We start from the raw sequence: 16,010 nt of genomic DNA on the forward strand, positions 1-16,010 counted from the left end.
AGTTAACGGTAAGGGCCCACCGGTTAAAATAAGCAATGACCCTATTGATTAGGAGATTGAAAGAGAGGGAAGCTAGTATGGGCCTGATACTACTCGCATATAGGATGGTGTCGTCACTGGACTGAATTAGTTTGTAGAGCTATCCCTTTTTCCAAACTTAATCAAATGCCTTTTCGAGATCTAAGGCGCAAGCTACGGTGCAATGCCTGTTTTCCAGTTGATTGAGGATATGATCTTGCAGGTGCATGATTGCCTGTTCGGTGGATCTGAGGTTTCGAAGCCGATTTGATTAAGTGGAATGATACTGGAGTAGTGTCTATTGAGGTGACTTAGTAGGATACGTTCGAAGATTTTTTCAATATTGGAAAGAAGAGAGATAGGCCTCATATCTTTGAGATCGCCCGAGCCCCCCTTCTTAGGGATAGGATTCGCACTAATTGGCCTGATTATTAGGTTTAATCCTTTTTGAACACTTTTCACCAGAACTGTAGACTGGCTACTTACCATCATAAAAGATGCTCTTAAATCCAAACATTTCTCTTAGGTTCATTCCGATTGGCTTCACAGCCGGTGAATTGCTCTGCACCCGAACCCAATACCCTATCATGATTCGAGTATGGAGTATCCCCGTTAAATTCTCGTGGATAGATGGCACTTGACGAGTTCTAATTGAATCAGCTGTTCAGAAAATCTCCACGGAAAATCTTCCAGCAGAACCATCTCATTTCCCATTGTTGTTGTATTCTAAAATTGTCAAGTTTCATCCTGTGTAAATGCTAGAAAAATCCATCTAAATGGCTAAAATAAGTGTAGTTTTAATAATATATTTGTGCATCATCCATCCATGTTTGGGGGACAAGAAGCCAAAGAATAAATATTCGGCGGAAGCGAACAGAAAGCCGGAACAATTCACGACCGAGAAATATGACCCCGAATTGCGGGAATTGCAGCGTCCGTTCCGAATGGCCAAGTTGAATCTCGTGTGGTCCAAAGCTGTACATGTGAGTTTTCCCAGGAACCAATGTTACCTCGAATGAGTAAATCTGAACAATTCAATATTTCTCTAGAGACTAACGGAACCCAAGCTCAAATCCCTCTACATGGATTTGAAAATTCACGACAAAGAAGAAATCCAGTGGAAGCAACTGAGCTCGCAGCACAAAGATAAGGACGGTCTGAAGGAGGCAGAACTGAGGAAGAAGTTAATTGGAATAATGAGCACTTACGACCTCCTTGAACATTTCGATGATACTCAAGACCCCGCCAAGACGAAGGAATACAGAGTAAGAGTTCTTAGGGGAAAACCCGGAAAATATCATGTTTTCATTCGATTCTCCGTTTTGTAGAGGTCCCATTATACCGACACGCACCTGAACAAAAGCATGTTCAAAGACAAGAAATTGAATCGGTTGTGGGAAAAGGCCGAGGTGGCTGGATTTACCCCCGACGAATTGAAAGCTTTGAAGGAAGAATTCCAACATCACCAGGACAAGATCGATATGTATTATAATCTCCTGGAAACTGTCGGGGAGACTGCTAATGACTATCATCAAAGTGAGTACTTTCCGCCATGTAGGAGTCATTTTTCAGCACGTCCTAAATTTCGTTGATGTCGGACAACACGTTTGTGGATTTCGCTATAAGTACAGCTATTCAGATACTAAAATGGTGCCGGATCGTGTGCAGAAACATAGCTGGGTGATGGATTGCCTTCCAAAGCCAAGCTTCTCAGTAGAACAAGCTGCTTCCATTTAAAGAGCAACACGTGGTCATTCGCTGACTTCTTTGTCTTCGATGGCGTCCTGTCTTTGACAAACATTTTTGCCGGTTCCTTTAAATAGCAGCATGTCTTGCGCAAGCTCGGGGTTTCTGATATTTTTTGCATATTTGGTAATTGATTATAAGCGTTTCTAAGAACGTAGAACGAAGATATTGCCACGGGGGTTGTATTTGTGCTTGGTGCATATCTCCATGGTAATATCCCTAGTTGGAGTGGGAAAACATACTATTTCTGATTATACAAAAGGACACCTGGCTTGGATGAGGAGGCAACATCTAAAAAATGATGTAAAAATTCGGAAAGGTCTACTGAGGTTAGGTTTGTGACCGCTTTTATTGCGTTCATGCTATTGGGTTTTGCAACACGCTTGCGGGGGACATTCGAAGAACGAGACATACTTTGGTTAGGTATAGGGCGCCTCCCACAGTTACACGCCATCGTTCACGGTTACCTGAAATACGTTTCAGCTCCCCCCACGATTTCCCGAGACGCCCGCACTCCTCTACTGTTCTATGCCATGTGCCCTTGGGACGACCCACCCGTCGGCCACTTTGGGAGAATAGATTCCACTGCATGTGGGAGCCACCAATGCAATTGCCGTCCTTCTTAATGTGTGACCTAACCACTGCCACATTTGCCTTCCAATCGCAGTGCGTACGAGGTGTTTACGAAAGTTTAACGCTAATAGGGAGAGTGCGATGACCCGTCGTTTGTATATTTTCGGTTCAAATCTACTTGTCTCTTTCCAGAACCATTTGGCAGAGTTCCATGACCCTGTGAGAGAGCAAACATATGTCACCAACGTAATCGAGGTGTTTGAGGAAAGATGTCCATAGTGGACTCTGTTTTCAAACTGAAAATCCTTCGAGATTTTGCCTAGAGGTTTACCATTTTGCACCACAATATGTCGCTCTGATAATAGCTATTAGTTTCTGCGGAATGCCCCTCCTGCGTAGAGCGTTTATAGATATTCGGGCTAAATTTTCCCCTAACGTTACCTATCGTTGTAACGCATGCTGCGGTACCACGCTATCGGATGCAATTCAGCTGCTGCATCAACACACGGCGACTTTGGCATCGATTCAACTTGCAGTTTCATAAATCGCCGACAATTCTGCCCCCGCAAGCTGCTGCTTTATCGAGCACCAGCGTAGTCTCAGCTCCTGAGATGCCGCTGACTGGCTCTGTTTATACCTCGCCGGCGACTGCAGCCAACAAAACTGGCGCCATACCTAAGTCGCCCCGGTCGACTAATTCTAATTCTCTGCCTCTATCTGCCTCGCTTAATTCCAGTGTGTCCATAAAAGATGGTATCAACCCAATGACGTCCGCTAGCCTACTGAAAAATCCTCCATCCGAGGGACAAGTTCCCTACGCAACATCGGATGCGCTACGAAGTTCTGGCGTTTATCCTACAGTCGCTACATTAGCACCACCGCACGCTTCCTCCTGTGTATCATCGACGCCCGCCACCGCTGAACCACAGGCCCTTCCGACCTCATGTCGTCCGAGCGGCCCCCAATTGAACGTCGCCTTGCCACCGAAACAGCTGTTCGTGTCAAGGCTAGCGTACTCCACTACGCCCGACGAAATTCTGGCCTATATCAGAAGCAAAAGCAACTCAACTTTGTCACCTCTTTCCTGTGTGAAGCTGACGAAGGATGGCTCTCCTGACCGAGTGATAGCTTCCTTCAAAGTGACATATCCCCATGACTTCGATGCTATCGTCCAATCCTCCTTTTGGCTACAGGGGGTCTTCGTTAAGCCTTATCAGAGGTCTAAGATTTGTGAAAATTTCGGGCCCGCCCGCCTGCCTCGCCGAACTTGAATGATACCAATAACTATACGCTATTTTATCAAAATGTAAGGGGTCTAAGGACCAAGCTGTCGGATTTCAAACTGTCTTCCTTAGCATTCCAACATCATGTCATCAGCATTTCTGAAACCTGGCTAGATGACAGGATTTTAGATTCTGAGCTCCTCAAAGGTTACTCTGTCTTTCGTTGTGACAGAGACTGCGTTGCGCTTGGCAAGACAACTGGCGGAGGTGCCCTAATAGCTGTTAAGCCCCCTCTCCGTGCCGAAATCATCTTTTCCTCCTCCTCCTCCTCCTACGATTCCGTTACCATACGTGTCCTTCCGCCAAACGTATGTCCCTTTATCATATCGTGTGTATATTTTCCCTGCCTAAGCCCGCCTTCTCTGTACGAGGATTTCTTCGACAGATTATCAGAAGCCCTAACCGTTTTGTTTCCCTCACTTCCTTTCATCCTCTGTGGTGACTTTAATCTTCCTATGCTCTCCTGACCCGTTACACCTGGCCTTCCCTCCCTCCCTAATAACTCGACCCACCCTTCCCTTCCTCTATCCTTCTCTAACCTAACTGTACGTTATCTTTCCCAATCCCTTCATGCTCCGTCTTACGTTGCCCCTGACGCCCATCATCCTACTCTCGAGTTCGATGTTCAGATATCCCGACTCCACTCTCCTGTCGCTCGCAAGCCTACCAAGTTCAACTTTCGTAAGGCGAACGTCGAAGGTCTGAACTCAGCCCTGGCGTCAATCAATTGGGTCCCCCTGCTCTCTTCATTTACATGTGACCAAGCACTCAACACTTTCTATACCATTTTATCTGATCTTCTTCCTTGTTACGTTTCCTCCTCTCCTAAGTGCTTACGCTCTTACCCCGTCTAGTTCACCACTGAAATTCACAAAAAACTACGTCAAAAACAGACTGCGAGAAAGAAGTTCTTGTCTTCTAGAAACGTTGCTGACTTAGTTTTTTTCAAATCCCTTCGTTCCTCGGTCAAATCTTTAATACGTAAGTCCAGACACGAATATTTGTCCAGCGTGGAAGACTCACTAAAGCGCGGAAATCTGAAACCTTTCTGGTCCCACATTCGCAACTCCCGCTGCCCCGCCCAGTTACCCCCTCCGTCCATTAAATTCTCTGGCTTCTCTGCTAACTCCCCCCAACGATCTTGTGATTTACTCTGCAGCTTCTTTTCGTCAGTCTATGTTCCTCCTCCTTCCTCCGAATCCCTCCCGATAGTAGATGTAGCCTGCCCGCATCGCCTACCATTACCCTTCTTACTCTTATCCTTGTCGAATACCTCATTGGCGAACTTGATGCCAAGGTCGGACCTGGCTACGATGGTCTTCCAAACCTCTTTTTGATCAAAACTGGTAAGTTCATCTCCCTTCCCCTATCTCTTATTTTCAACAAAAGCCTTGAAGAGAATCATTTTCCCAGCTTGTGGAAAGAGGCTCTCATTATCCCCATTCACAAAAGTGGCGATCGTTCGCTTGCCGAGAATTACCGTCCCATTTCCCTCCTCTCCTCCTGTTCCAAAATCCTGGAAAGATATGTCAGCGACTGGTTGTCCGCCCACTTTGGCCAACACATAGTGAAAGAACAACACGGCTTCGTTAAACGTAGGTCCACTGCCTCCAACCTGCTTGACTTTACCAACTTTGTCGCCAAATGTCTAAATTCACGACAAGAAGTGCATACCATTTACACTGACTTCGCGAAAGCCTTCGACACTGTAAACCACAAGATACTTCTATCCAAACTCTCGGCCCTAAACGTTCCCATACCACTTGTTTTATGGCTTGCCTCTTACCTTTCCAACCGATCCTGCCGCGTCTCTTTTGACGGCTGTACTTCCCGCTCCTTCTCCCCCTCTTCTGACGTTCCACAGGGGTCTATTCTGCGTCCTTTGCTATTTTTATTTTTTATTAACGACCTTCCTCCCCTCCTTACTTGTCCCTGTTTGCTCTGTGCAGACGACCTTAAGCTGTTTTCCGCTATATCGTCACCTATGGACTGTATTTCCCTTTAGAATAACCTGGACACTCTGGTTCGTTGGTGCTCGACTAATGGTTTAGCGCTAAACGTCTCAGAAAGTGTCACTCTATGTGCTACTCCCTAAAATCCTCACCCACTTCTTTCTCCTACTCGCTTAACGGACATTCCTTATCCTGCTTAAATTCCACCCAAGACCTCGGAGTCACTTTCGACAATAAGCTCCGCTTTGACACCCATTGCCTCGATGTCATTGTCAGGCTTTATTTTTCGCTCCTCCTCTGATTTTGACTCCATCCAACCCTCCTTAGCTCTCTTCAATTCCCTTGTGAGGAATACCCTCGAGTATTGCTCCGTGATCTGGTCACCCACTCGTAACTGTGATTGTCTTACCCTTGAAAATGTGCAACGTAAATTCACCCGTTCTCTCTTCTTTAAGAAAAGCTTCCCTCGTGTGGGTTACCCCTCCCGCCTCCACTTTCTAAACCTTCCCTTCCTATCAACAGCGTAGATCCTATCTGGATCTATGCGCATTCTTTAAACTTTCCTCGGGCCTGATGGACTGCTCCGCCGCTGACGAGATCACCTGCCGTCCTGCGTCTTATAACACACGTAACGCAGATATTTTCAATGTGCCCTTCGCGGAGCTCGAAGTCTATTTTCATTCCCCGATTCCCAGGCTTTGCCGAAATTATAATGCAAAATAGCTTGGTCCTTTTAACTTCCCTACTTTAAGTAGTTTTAAACGTAGGATAAGTTTTTTGCTTTCTCCTCCTCCTGAGGACAATAATTAATTGGAATTCTCTCTGTTTGTTGTCCGTTAATTAAATAAATAAATAAATTCCAGACAAACTCCCTGTTCACGCTATTGGAAGCTTTCTTGAAATCGATGAAGAGAAGTGGCAGCAGAGATCTAAACTCTGCGCACCGTTTCAAAATGCTCCTCCTGTCTGTCGGTCAAGACTGATGCTCAGAGGTGGCGGTGAGGAAGACGGGACGGCAACCCTGTCGGCCAAACCAAAACCAAGTGGCCGAGGAGAACCTCCATAGTGGTGGCACCGGGAGACGCTGTACCCACTTTGGCTTGCAGGCCGTGATGCAGTAGGCGAATGCTCCAAAGGCATAGTTAGGGCGATCAGACCCGAGTCTGCACGGGGACTCATCTGAAGTGGCAAATTGGTCACGAAACCTTACCAGGGATATACTGGTAACATGGGAACCGAGATAGCTCCTGGACTCTCATACTTCGGGTGAACTCCCGTTGTATGTGAGTACAGCTCGGTTATTTGCCGTTGGCCCCCTAGTGGGAACTTCATGGGGGTTGTGGTTATGCTCAAGCGAAAAGAGACCTTCGGGCCTCGGCGTGGTGTTGCGTTTCAACACGGGTGCCGTATTCCTTAGTTTGGTAGAGATTTAGATATGTCTTGCATCCACCAATATGAATGCTAAGCCATTCCCTTGGTATAGACTGGTACCGTTGTTGTTTGTCTCAGCGGGGCTTTGATTGTGGTCACAAAACCAATCCGTGTCTTAAGAAGACCGTGGGATTAAGTCGCAAGACAGGTGCTCACGTAAAACCCTCAAGGATTTAACTGTCGGTCAAGACTTCGAAGTGTTCTTTGATGCGTTCCAGGACTATTTTAACTATTATCTTTGCGGTTCACGCAGATGTCCCTTCAATTTTCACGCTCAAAACCGGTGCCCTTTTTTGGAATCTTAACGATCATCCCCTTCTTCCATTCACTGGGAAAGGTCTCGGATTCGCAATGTTTCCGAGTAACTGAAAGCAGCTGATCTGCAGTAACTGCAGGTGTAGCGACAAGTAATTCTGCGAGGAGACCCAAGCGTCCGTTTGAGTGTATTGAGGGCCAAAATCATTTCTCTTCTGCTTGGAAGAACAGTCCGTGTCCGCATGTTACGATGACTAGCCATTCCACCCACTAGAGGAGAAGCTTCACCGGATATGATACGATTACGTCGATATAATTTTTTTTGGCCCCTTTCGAGGCTTGAATGTTCAGATTTGAAATTCGTCAAGCTTCGGCCACAGAAAGGACATTTATCGTGGTGACTGCTCTGTTGTCGCGCAACATGGCTGCCGCATTGGGTTGGTAAAGCAGAAGAGGGGCATTTTGCGCTGTTCAGTGTTATGTTCCTTTGGCGACTAGATATTGTAGCATAGTAACAGAGCTGGCACCCAACGTGGGGCCCGAAACTTGGCATTCCCGCTATCTTTTAGAGTTTAAATCCACTGGGCTTGTTAATATTAAGATCAGAGCTTCCTTCGCTTGCCAATATTCGGATGCCTAAACGATTGAGGATATTGTACACTAGGTGAACATCATCTTGTAAGCTCGAGCTTGACGCTCAAAACAGGGCTCTTCAGCGGATTCATCTGCATAGTCGGCTGAAACTATTGCCAAGGTGCCTGAGTGGAGGATATTTAAAGAAGTACTTTGTCAATCCGGAATTCAGGAGCTACACCTTTTAAATGTTTACCGAGGAGTTAGCTCAAATTATTGACTCAATTAAAGTTCATTGACGCGTTTTGTTGACTTTGTGGGTGCCTAGTTTTGATCTTGGCCTTGAGTTTCGACCGGACTAGTTGAAGTTGGGAGGATGACCGTGTCGTCACTTCATCCCTAGTCTGGGAGTGGCTTAGGTCTGCAATTCTGATTAGATTCCTCACAAACTTAAAGCTTTCCAACCCTATCCTTTTGTTTTCCTAAAAAACTTTGGGCTAACTAATCTACTTGGTCGGCAGATGGTCGTCGACTTTCTTCATGGGAGATTTTGTTTATGAGGACTGACGTTTTCTCCGAGTTGAGAAGGAGCATAAATACCGTTAATTTTAACATTAATTTTTTTTTGTTGTGTTCTCTATTACGAAATTGTGAATCAAATTTTACTATCTCGATATGGCTTTAAGGAAACCTCTGTCTGCCTACAGTTTGAGAAGTATGAGGAGGTGGAGTTATAACCGGCTGAAGCTGTTCCCAAAATTCCTATAGGGCAAATGGCCGCTCGACAATAGATTGCAAAGGGAGCCAGAGCCGCGTTTTCAGCGAATTTACCATCCAACGCTTCCGTAAAAATGCCCCTCATTCCCTGTCGGCAAATAAACACCGGACGTAACCAACACTCTGACAGATCCGCTGCGCTCGTCCAGCAGACGGCTACGAGAGGAGATCCGGGAACTTAGGTTCCCATTGGAATACTGCACGGTTTGCTTTTCAGCGACCGTATCCAATGAGGAGTTGTCGGGTCCCCGGTCGTACCGAAAAACCTCTACATCTCGAGCTGGAGCATCGCATTTGCCATCTGCGAATTCGGGTGGTAAACCAACCACCGACCTGAACAGATTCTCCAGAAGAGGCAATTACCCGGACGACCGTGTAAGTAAGATAGTGTCCGGATTGGGCCCGAAGTTCTCGGGAGTTTCTGACTCAATGCCGATAGGCAGTTTCCTGGACCAGGTGGCAATGCTGATGGAAGATACCCTAGGAGAGCACTTCCACTCCCTGAGTCGGCCATTTCCTTTTTTTGTTGGCAGGACTTGAACTAGAATGGTATTTTCGGCGGAGGTTGGTTCTCTGCCCCGGAATCTGCTGTGCGACCAATTGCTCTAGCGGTTCGGTCAGTCTGCCTCCGATGGAGATATCCGGTGGCTCATGAGCAAGGGAGGGCAAGCCTTTCGACAAGTATCTCCAGGCCATTCTACAGCTGGAGGAGCGCCTATGCACGCCCCTTTCCAACGAAGGGATGAGCTTTGCTCAGACAGTATCTTAGCATCGTAGCGCAGCTTCGTCAGGCAGCTAGAGAACTGGAGTTCCTGGACAGGCAATAGATTTGCAGGGAACGGTTTGGAACTTCTCGGAGACCGAACTCTTCACTCCATCCCTCCTTTCATCCCGGTCTCAAACCCATCGTAAACGAGGTCTCCAGCGATTCGGAATTTTCACATTCGAGCGTCGAATAGGATGGTAACCAGCTGGAGGCTATGATACTTGCTCCATTGTGCTGGAACTGTCGAGAGCCTGGTCTTCGCTGGAATATGTGTCATGCACCAAAAAACGGGCATTGTCGGAGCACCCTACTACCAGTGCTTTCCCATCGTCAAGCTAGTGGCAGTCCCAGAACATAGGAGAGGCTGTACCCATTAATTTCCGAATTTACCATGTCCATAATCCCTCTGTATCGCCAGACTTAGTTCCCTCGATGATTCCGGGGATGCATTTAATGTCTGTAGTCCGTCTGAATCTGACAAGTCTATAGTGTCTTTCAACGATAACTTTATAAAACTGACTGCAACACTCAACTCGGATTATTCGATGAGGAGGAGGAGACATATGAACACCTAGACACTGGCTCCCGTATCATATTTGGTATCAGGAAGCTCATCAGGAATCAAGTGTTCGTCTGTCTGGATGATTTGCTGGTCGTATCTGAGACTTTCGAGGACCATACTCTCATTCTTCAATAGGTTGCTGTTCATCTGAAGAGCGCGGGTTTAACTATAAATTGGGAGAAGAGCTATTTCGCCCGGAAGGAGGTGAAATACATGGAGCATATCATCGGGCATGGAGTAGTTCGCACGGACCCTGACAAAATAAAGGCTATTGGAGTGGAATTTTCGCTACCGAAGTCAGTGAGACAATTGCGTCGTTTCTTGGATGTCTGCGGCTGGTACCGTAGGGTCATCTGGAACTTCGACCAATATGCTATGCAAGGGTTGGCGAGTTGAATGGATCGATGATAGGCGCTTCATTAACTGAAGATGGCGCTTATTTCCGCTCCGGTGCTGCATAATGCAAATTGCACCAAACCGTTTTCTATACATTGTGACGCCAGCAAGGACGGCATAGGCGCGGTTCTCCAAGTAAAACCTGAAGGAAACGAGGTTCCTTTTGCTTTCATGTCGCAGAAACTTAACGCTGCACAACGCAATTATACGGTGAGGGAGCAGGGAGCAGCCTGTCTGCCGTGCAGGCCATTAGGAAGTTCCGGCCTACGTGGAGGGACATGAATTTGAAGTGGTCACTGATCACGCTTCCCTTAAATGGCTGACTGAGCTAAAGTGATTTAAGTGGTCGTCTTGCATGATGGGCGTTGAAGCTTCAAGGTTTCAGGTCGTTCCTGACATTCTGTCTCGCGTTCATGGTACTGATGCCTTGAAGATGTCAACGCTCAGTGACGCGGACACCATTGAACTCGACCCCCCAATCCAGGACAATTCTCATCAACTTCCGACTCTGCGTGTGGTCGACAAGTACATCTACAAAAGAAGAGAACACAGTTCGGGAAATGCTCGCCAGGAAACTTCAAGTTGGAAAATTTGGTTTCTAGGTGAGTTGATGAGGGTTTGCTAAGACCTTACATCGTCTAAAAAGCGTGTACTATTGGCCTCGTATTGCTCAACAAGTGAAGTCATATGTGGACAATTGTAGTACGTGCAAGACCGCGAAGCCGCCCAATCAAACGCCTCGCCCTGCTATGGGTTCCACTCCACTCCCCGATAGGCCGCTTCAGAAGCTGTTCATCAACCTTATTGGTCCGTATCCACGAAGTATGTCGGTAAACGTCGGAGCTACCGTCGTGCTTGATCAGTTTGCGATATTCATTTTCGTAGAGCCGATTCGGCGTTTCGTGACTGAGGTTGTAAATCGATTTCTAGTGGATCGGACCTTTAGTGTCTTTGGCACTCCTGCATCGGTGTTGATGGACAACGGGTTACAATTCCATTCCGCTCATTTCATTCGGGTGATGAAGCAAAAGGGCATTAAACACCTGCTCACCACTCTGTATTCTTCCCAGGAGAATGCCTCCGAATGGGTTGACCGATCCCTAACAGCTCCCATTCGAGTTTACGTCTCTCCCGATCAGCGCGACTGGGACCGAAAGGTCCATGATATCTGCTGCGCGCTGAGATCATCTGTACATTTAATCACCGGACAAACCCCTTACTTTCGATACAGATGCAGCATCTTCGGTATCGGAGTTCGTTTGCGTCACACCTGTCATCGGTCAATCGATACCATAAATTCCTTAAAATTCTTCAAAATATTTTTGAGATTTTCTAAAGGTGTTATTTGAGTTTCAAATTATTCAGTTTCAATGGTTCCCCTTTACCCTATAGATGCAATCGACGAAGAGGAATTGGATCGCTTTAATGAAATAGCAAACATGGAAGAATCAGAGAACGAAGTAGATAGAGGTGCTGGATCGAAACATCATCAGTTCCGCGAAAATATAAATAAACTTCGGGACCATCACCACAAAATTAAAGACAGCTATGAGCGATTGGATCGTTTGACTGCCCGAGGTCCAAATAGCAGAGACTTCATAGAACCCAAAGTACAAGGTCTATGGCGAGTGGCCTTAAATAGCAACTTCACTCCGGATGAACTTAGCTCGATCAAATCTGAGTTACATCACTATGAGTCGCGCCTGTTGAAATTGCGTAATTTACACGCAGAACATGCTTTGCACCGCGAGAAGTACAAGGTAACATTTTACTTGGGTGAGAATGATCGCAATGGTTTCAACGCTTATTTTTCTCCTACTTGTTTTCAGGGTTCGAAAGATAAGGATAAATCAAACCGCTTCGAAGAACTTGAGGAACATATACATAAGCAAACGAAAAAAGTTGCAAAGTTACATGACACAATTGAAGAAAGGATTTTCAAGCAGCACACTGAATTATAAAAGATGATTTGAATTTTGTTTTTTTTTCTAACTCATTTTTTGGCATCAAGTCCCCATTAATCATCATTGTTGTTGCAGCGGTTGTGTTGAACCTTCCATTAAACTCAAATACTAGATATTAAGTGCGAAAATTTGTACATTTTTTATGGAGTAAATGAATATCATATTGCAATACATATTTCTTTTAATGCTAACTTAGAAAGATTATTATCCACTGCCGTCCGGGAATCCCTCAATAATAAAGATCGAGAAGAACGTCGGTCACCGGAAACCGACTAAGAAGCGAAGGTCTATTGGCGTCCTGCTCAAGAGCCAGTACCAGAAGGCCATGTATATTCTCAGTAAGATTACCAAGAAGAAGGATGATGTACTGTCGACGAGCAGGATGAAAAAGACCTCGCCAAATAACAGACAATTGTTGCGGAATACAACAGCAAACGGCTGGCAGACGGCGAAGTGCTCTGAAACGGAATGGATCTCAAGACGAGGTCGAGCAGGATCATAAGCAGAGCAGACTGGGCAAGAGCTCGGACGCTAAGCAAAATCTGAAGAAAAGTACGCAGCAACAGTCAGCCGACTAGCCACGAACTGCGAAACCCTTCACCAACGTGGCCAGGACTCACTTACGTGTGGCTCCTGGAGAAAGACATCGCATTAATACAGGAGGCTTGGGTCGGAGGCGACGGAACCATCAAAGGGCTCCAAAGCAAATAATAATAATAATCGTTGGCGCAACAATCCATATTGGATCAGGGCCTTGAAGTGTGTTAGAGCACTTCATTCAAGATCGTAACGGTACACTACAGTAGACTGTAGGAGGCAATGTGGTCAGCATTGCGCTCGCCCGAGATTATTACCCTGATTTGACTCAGGTACTCATTCACAGCTGAGTCGACTGGTATCCGACATCCAGTCCAGGAGACGCTGATCAGGACAGACCTAGAGCATGTATCCTCGTGAGGAAGAGTCTGCACGCTTTACTGTATCCAGATCTGAGTTCCAGCGACCTAGTCGCGATCAAACTGAAGCAGGCGGGGACAGAGAACGTATATATTTCCTCGGTTTACATAGCTCCCGACCGATCAGCTCCGCCAGAAGAACTGCAACATTTGACGAACAATACTAACAAAGAAGGCCAACCTGTTGATAGGTTCTGATGCCAATGCAAGGCATACGCTTTGGGGTAGCTCGGGAATTAACGAGAGGGGGTGAGTCATTCTTTGATTTTATTATTCCTTCAAACCTATCGGAGTGTGACAGGAGCAGTACATAAACCTTCCATTCCCCCAGCTCCGAGAACTGTGACGGGTGGAATGAGGTCTTTGATATCACCCTAATAACCGACAGATGGGATTCTTAGAGTGGAGAACTGGAGAGTGTCTGACCAGAGATCCTTCTCAAATCACAGTCGGATACTTTTCCGTCTAGATCTTGCCGCAGAGGCCTCCAAACCCTTGAGAGGCCCCAGGAGGATCGCTTGGAGAAAGTTCGGTCAACTAATTAAAAACAATCCGGTGCACAAATTGGCAAGATTGGCACGACAGACGAACTGGAGTCAAAGGTCGGAGCTCTGGAACAGGCATTCGACGCCGCTTTTAAAGTCTCGTGACCTACTAAATACAGCAAGAAGACACTGCCATCGTGGTGGAATGAAGATCACTCCAGCCTTAGGAAGCTGACCAGGGAAATCTTCAACATCTGTTATAGTCATAAATATTGGCAGCCATACAAGCACTACCTGAAGAAATACAAGTCGGCCATCAAGACCGCCAAGAGGCGGTCTTGGTTCGACTATTGTCAGAACATCGAAAGCACCAGCGAATCCGCGAGTTTCAGCAAGATTCTGTCCAAGGAACATAAGAGCCCAACCTTTCTTAAAAAGTGGGAAGGCTCCTGGACGGAATCTTCTGGTGAAACCTTGGCGCTGCTGGTTCAGGCGCACTTTCCTGCCAGAGAGGAGGACTGTGAATCAGAGTCTTGAATGGAGGGTTTGCGGCCACCCCAGCCGTGCGAAACTATCAAATCGGTAATTACCGAGGATAAGATCGTCTGGGCTATAAACAGCTTCTCCGCATATAAATCTTCGGGCCCAAATGCCAGTCATGCTACAAAAGCAGCAGGAAAGCGTTGTGCCGTGGCTTGTTGAGAATTATCGAGCTGTATTTCTGTAGGATACGTACACGCGCATGAGTGGTTTTTATACACCGAAAGCGGCGCAGGCGCGGTCATTAGTCCGCGAAGGACTTTCAACCGATCAGCCTCACCTCTTTCGTCCTGAAGACCCTAGAGCATGTCCTGGACATCGACTTAAGGGTGATTATGGAGAGAACGCCTTTCTCCAAGTCTTAACATGTTTACCTCAGAGGAAAATCCACAGAAACCACTCTCCACGCGGTAACTGACACGGTTGAGCAGTCACTGCAGTACAAGCAATATACTCTAGCTACCTTTTAACAACGATAGTACCAACGCCATCAAGGACGCCTTGATCAGCATTGGATTGAGGTATCTTACGCATGTTAAGTACCAGGATAATCTAGTCGGATTTGGGAGGCAACCACTTGAGCAGAGCGGTAAACAGAGGCACGGCCCAAGGTGGGGCCATCTCTCCGGTGTTCTAGTTAATAGTGGCGGACGAAATTTGACGAATCCTAACGTACGGCTCTATTGTATGGTGCCAGGCTTTGAGCCAAAAATACAATAGAACAAAGCTTAATAAGATTCCAAGAACCGCGTGTGCAGGTGCTACTGGGGATCTGTAGTCCTGCCCGGCAGACGCTCTCAATGTACTCCTGCATCTCCTCCCCTTAGACCTCTACATTAAATACGTTGTAGGGTGCAATGCTATCAGATTACGTGAGTCCGGATGCTGGGTAGTGGAGTCCTACGGCCACAGTAACATCCTAGACAAAGTACCTCGGGAAATCTGAGCATTCCCCATAGACTATGCCACACGCAAAGTGAGCTCCACGAGAAACTTTGCTGTAGACTTTCCAACCAGGGCAAAGTGGAAGACCAGCGGCGTGTTGCAAGGTTATGACATATTATTTTTTATCGATGGATCAAAGATAGTCTGTGGAGTCGGCGGGGGAATTTTCTCGAATACACACAGTGTATCCCAGTCGTATGGTCTCTCAGTTTTCGCCACTATATTCCAAGCGGAAGTACTGGCTATACTTGAAATCTATCGATGGCTGGTAAGATAGCCATTCTGACCGACAGCCAAGCGCGCACCAAGGCCTTGTACTCAGCAATGAAATCCTCCAGGCTGGTGGGGCAGTGTAGAGACGCGCTGAACATTCTGGGCGGCATGCTCAAGGTCACCCTCCTCTGAGTTCCCGGGCATAGGAATATAGAGAGGAATAAGCGGGATGACGGATTGACCAGGCCGGGCTTTACTCTTGGCAGCACTGGCCTTAGATGGTGAAGGTTTACCAGCTGTGCCAAGTCAAAGAAGATTTGGCCTACTTATAACATAGCCCGATCACGAGAGCTCCTGTGCCAGACGTGTGTAAATGCATTCAAGATTACGGCGGGCTGCACGGGCACTGGCCCATAGGGGACCATGCCGTCATGCTCAGCATACCCTACAATTCGCATTGCCCAGCTCCAGCTAGAGTCAGGCTACGGACACTGGGTAAACCATTCTTTGGGGACCTCAGAGAGATTTCTAGTTCCAAGGTGAGAGAGCTGCTTTTTTTCGTGAATGCTACGTAC

At 46.8% G+C, this 16,010-nt stretch overlaps 1 protein-coding gene across 1 annotated transcript; it reads left to right on the forward strand.

Moving 5' to 3' along the window:
- The first annotated feature begins 683 nt into the window (after nucleotides 1-683).
- On the forward strand, nucleotides 684-12,467 carry LOC119652735 (alpha-2-macroglobulin receptor-associated protein). The gene is made up of 5 exons (XM_038057032.1): nucleotides 684-1,001; nucleotides 1,068-1,283; nucleotides 1,347-1,554; nucleotides 11,725-12,092; nucleotides 12,162-12,467. The coding sequence occupies exons 1-5, from the start codon at nucleotides 795-797 to the stop codon at nucleotides 12,291-12,293; spliced, it is 1,131 nt and encodes a 376-aa protein (XP_037912960.1). The 5' UTR covers nucleotides 684-794; the 3' UTR covers nucleotides 12,294-12,467.
- The last annotated feature ends 3,543 nt before the right edge of the window (nucleotides 12,468-16,010 follow it).

This window comes from Hermetia illucens, chromosome 3, assembly GCF_905115235.1.
Source record: "Hermetia illucens chromosome 3, iHerIll2.2.curated.20191125, whole genome shotgun sequence".
NCBI classification, from domain to species: domain Eukaryota; kingdom Metazoa; phylum Arthropoda; class Insecta; order Diptera; family Stratiomyidae; genus Hermetia; species Hermetia illucens.

Bases quoted from the DNA above. Each gene is read 5' to 3' on its own strand.
- LOC119652735 (XM_038057032.1), top strand. From the start codon at position 795: ATGGCTAAAATAAGTGTAGTTTTAATAATATATTTGTGCATCATCCAT. The intron at 1,555-11,724 runs GTGAGTACTTTC...TTTACCCTATAG, and splicing joins TGCTAATGACTATCATCAAA to ATGCAATCGACGAAGAGGAA. The intron at 12,093-12,161 runs GTAACATTTTAC...ACTTGTTTTCAG, and splicing joins TGCACCGCGAGAAGTACAAG to GGTTCGAAAGATAAGGATAA.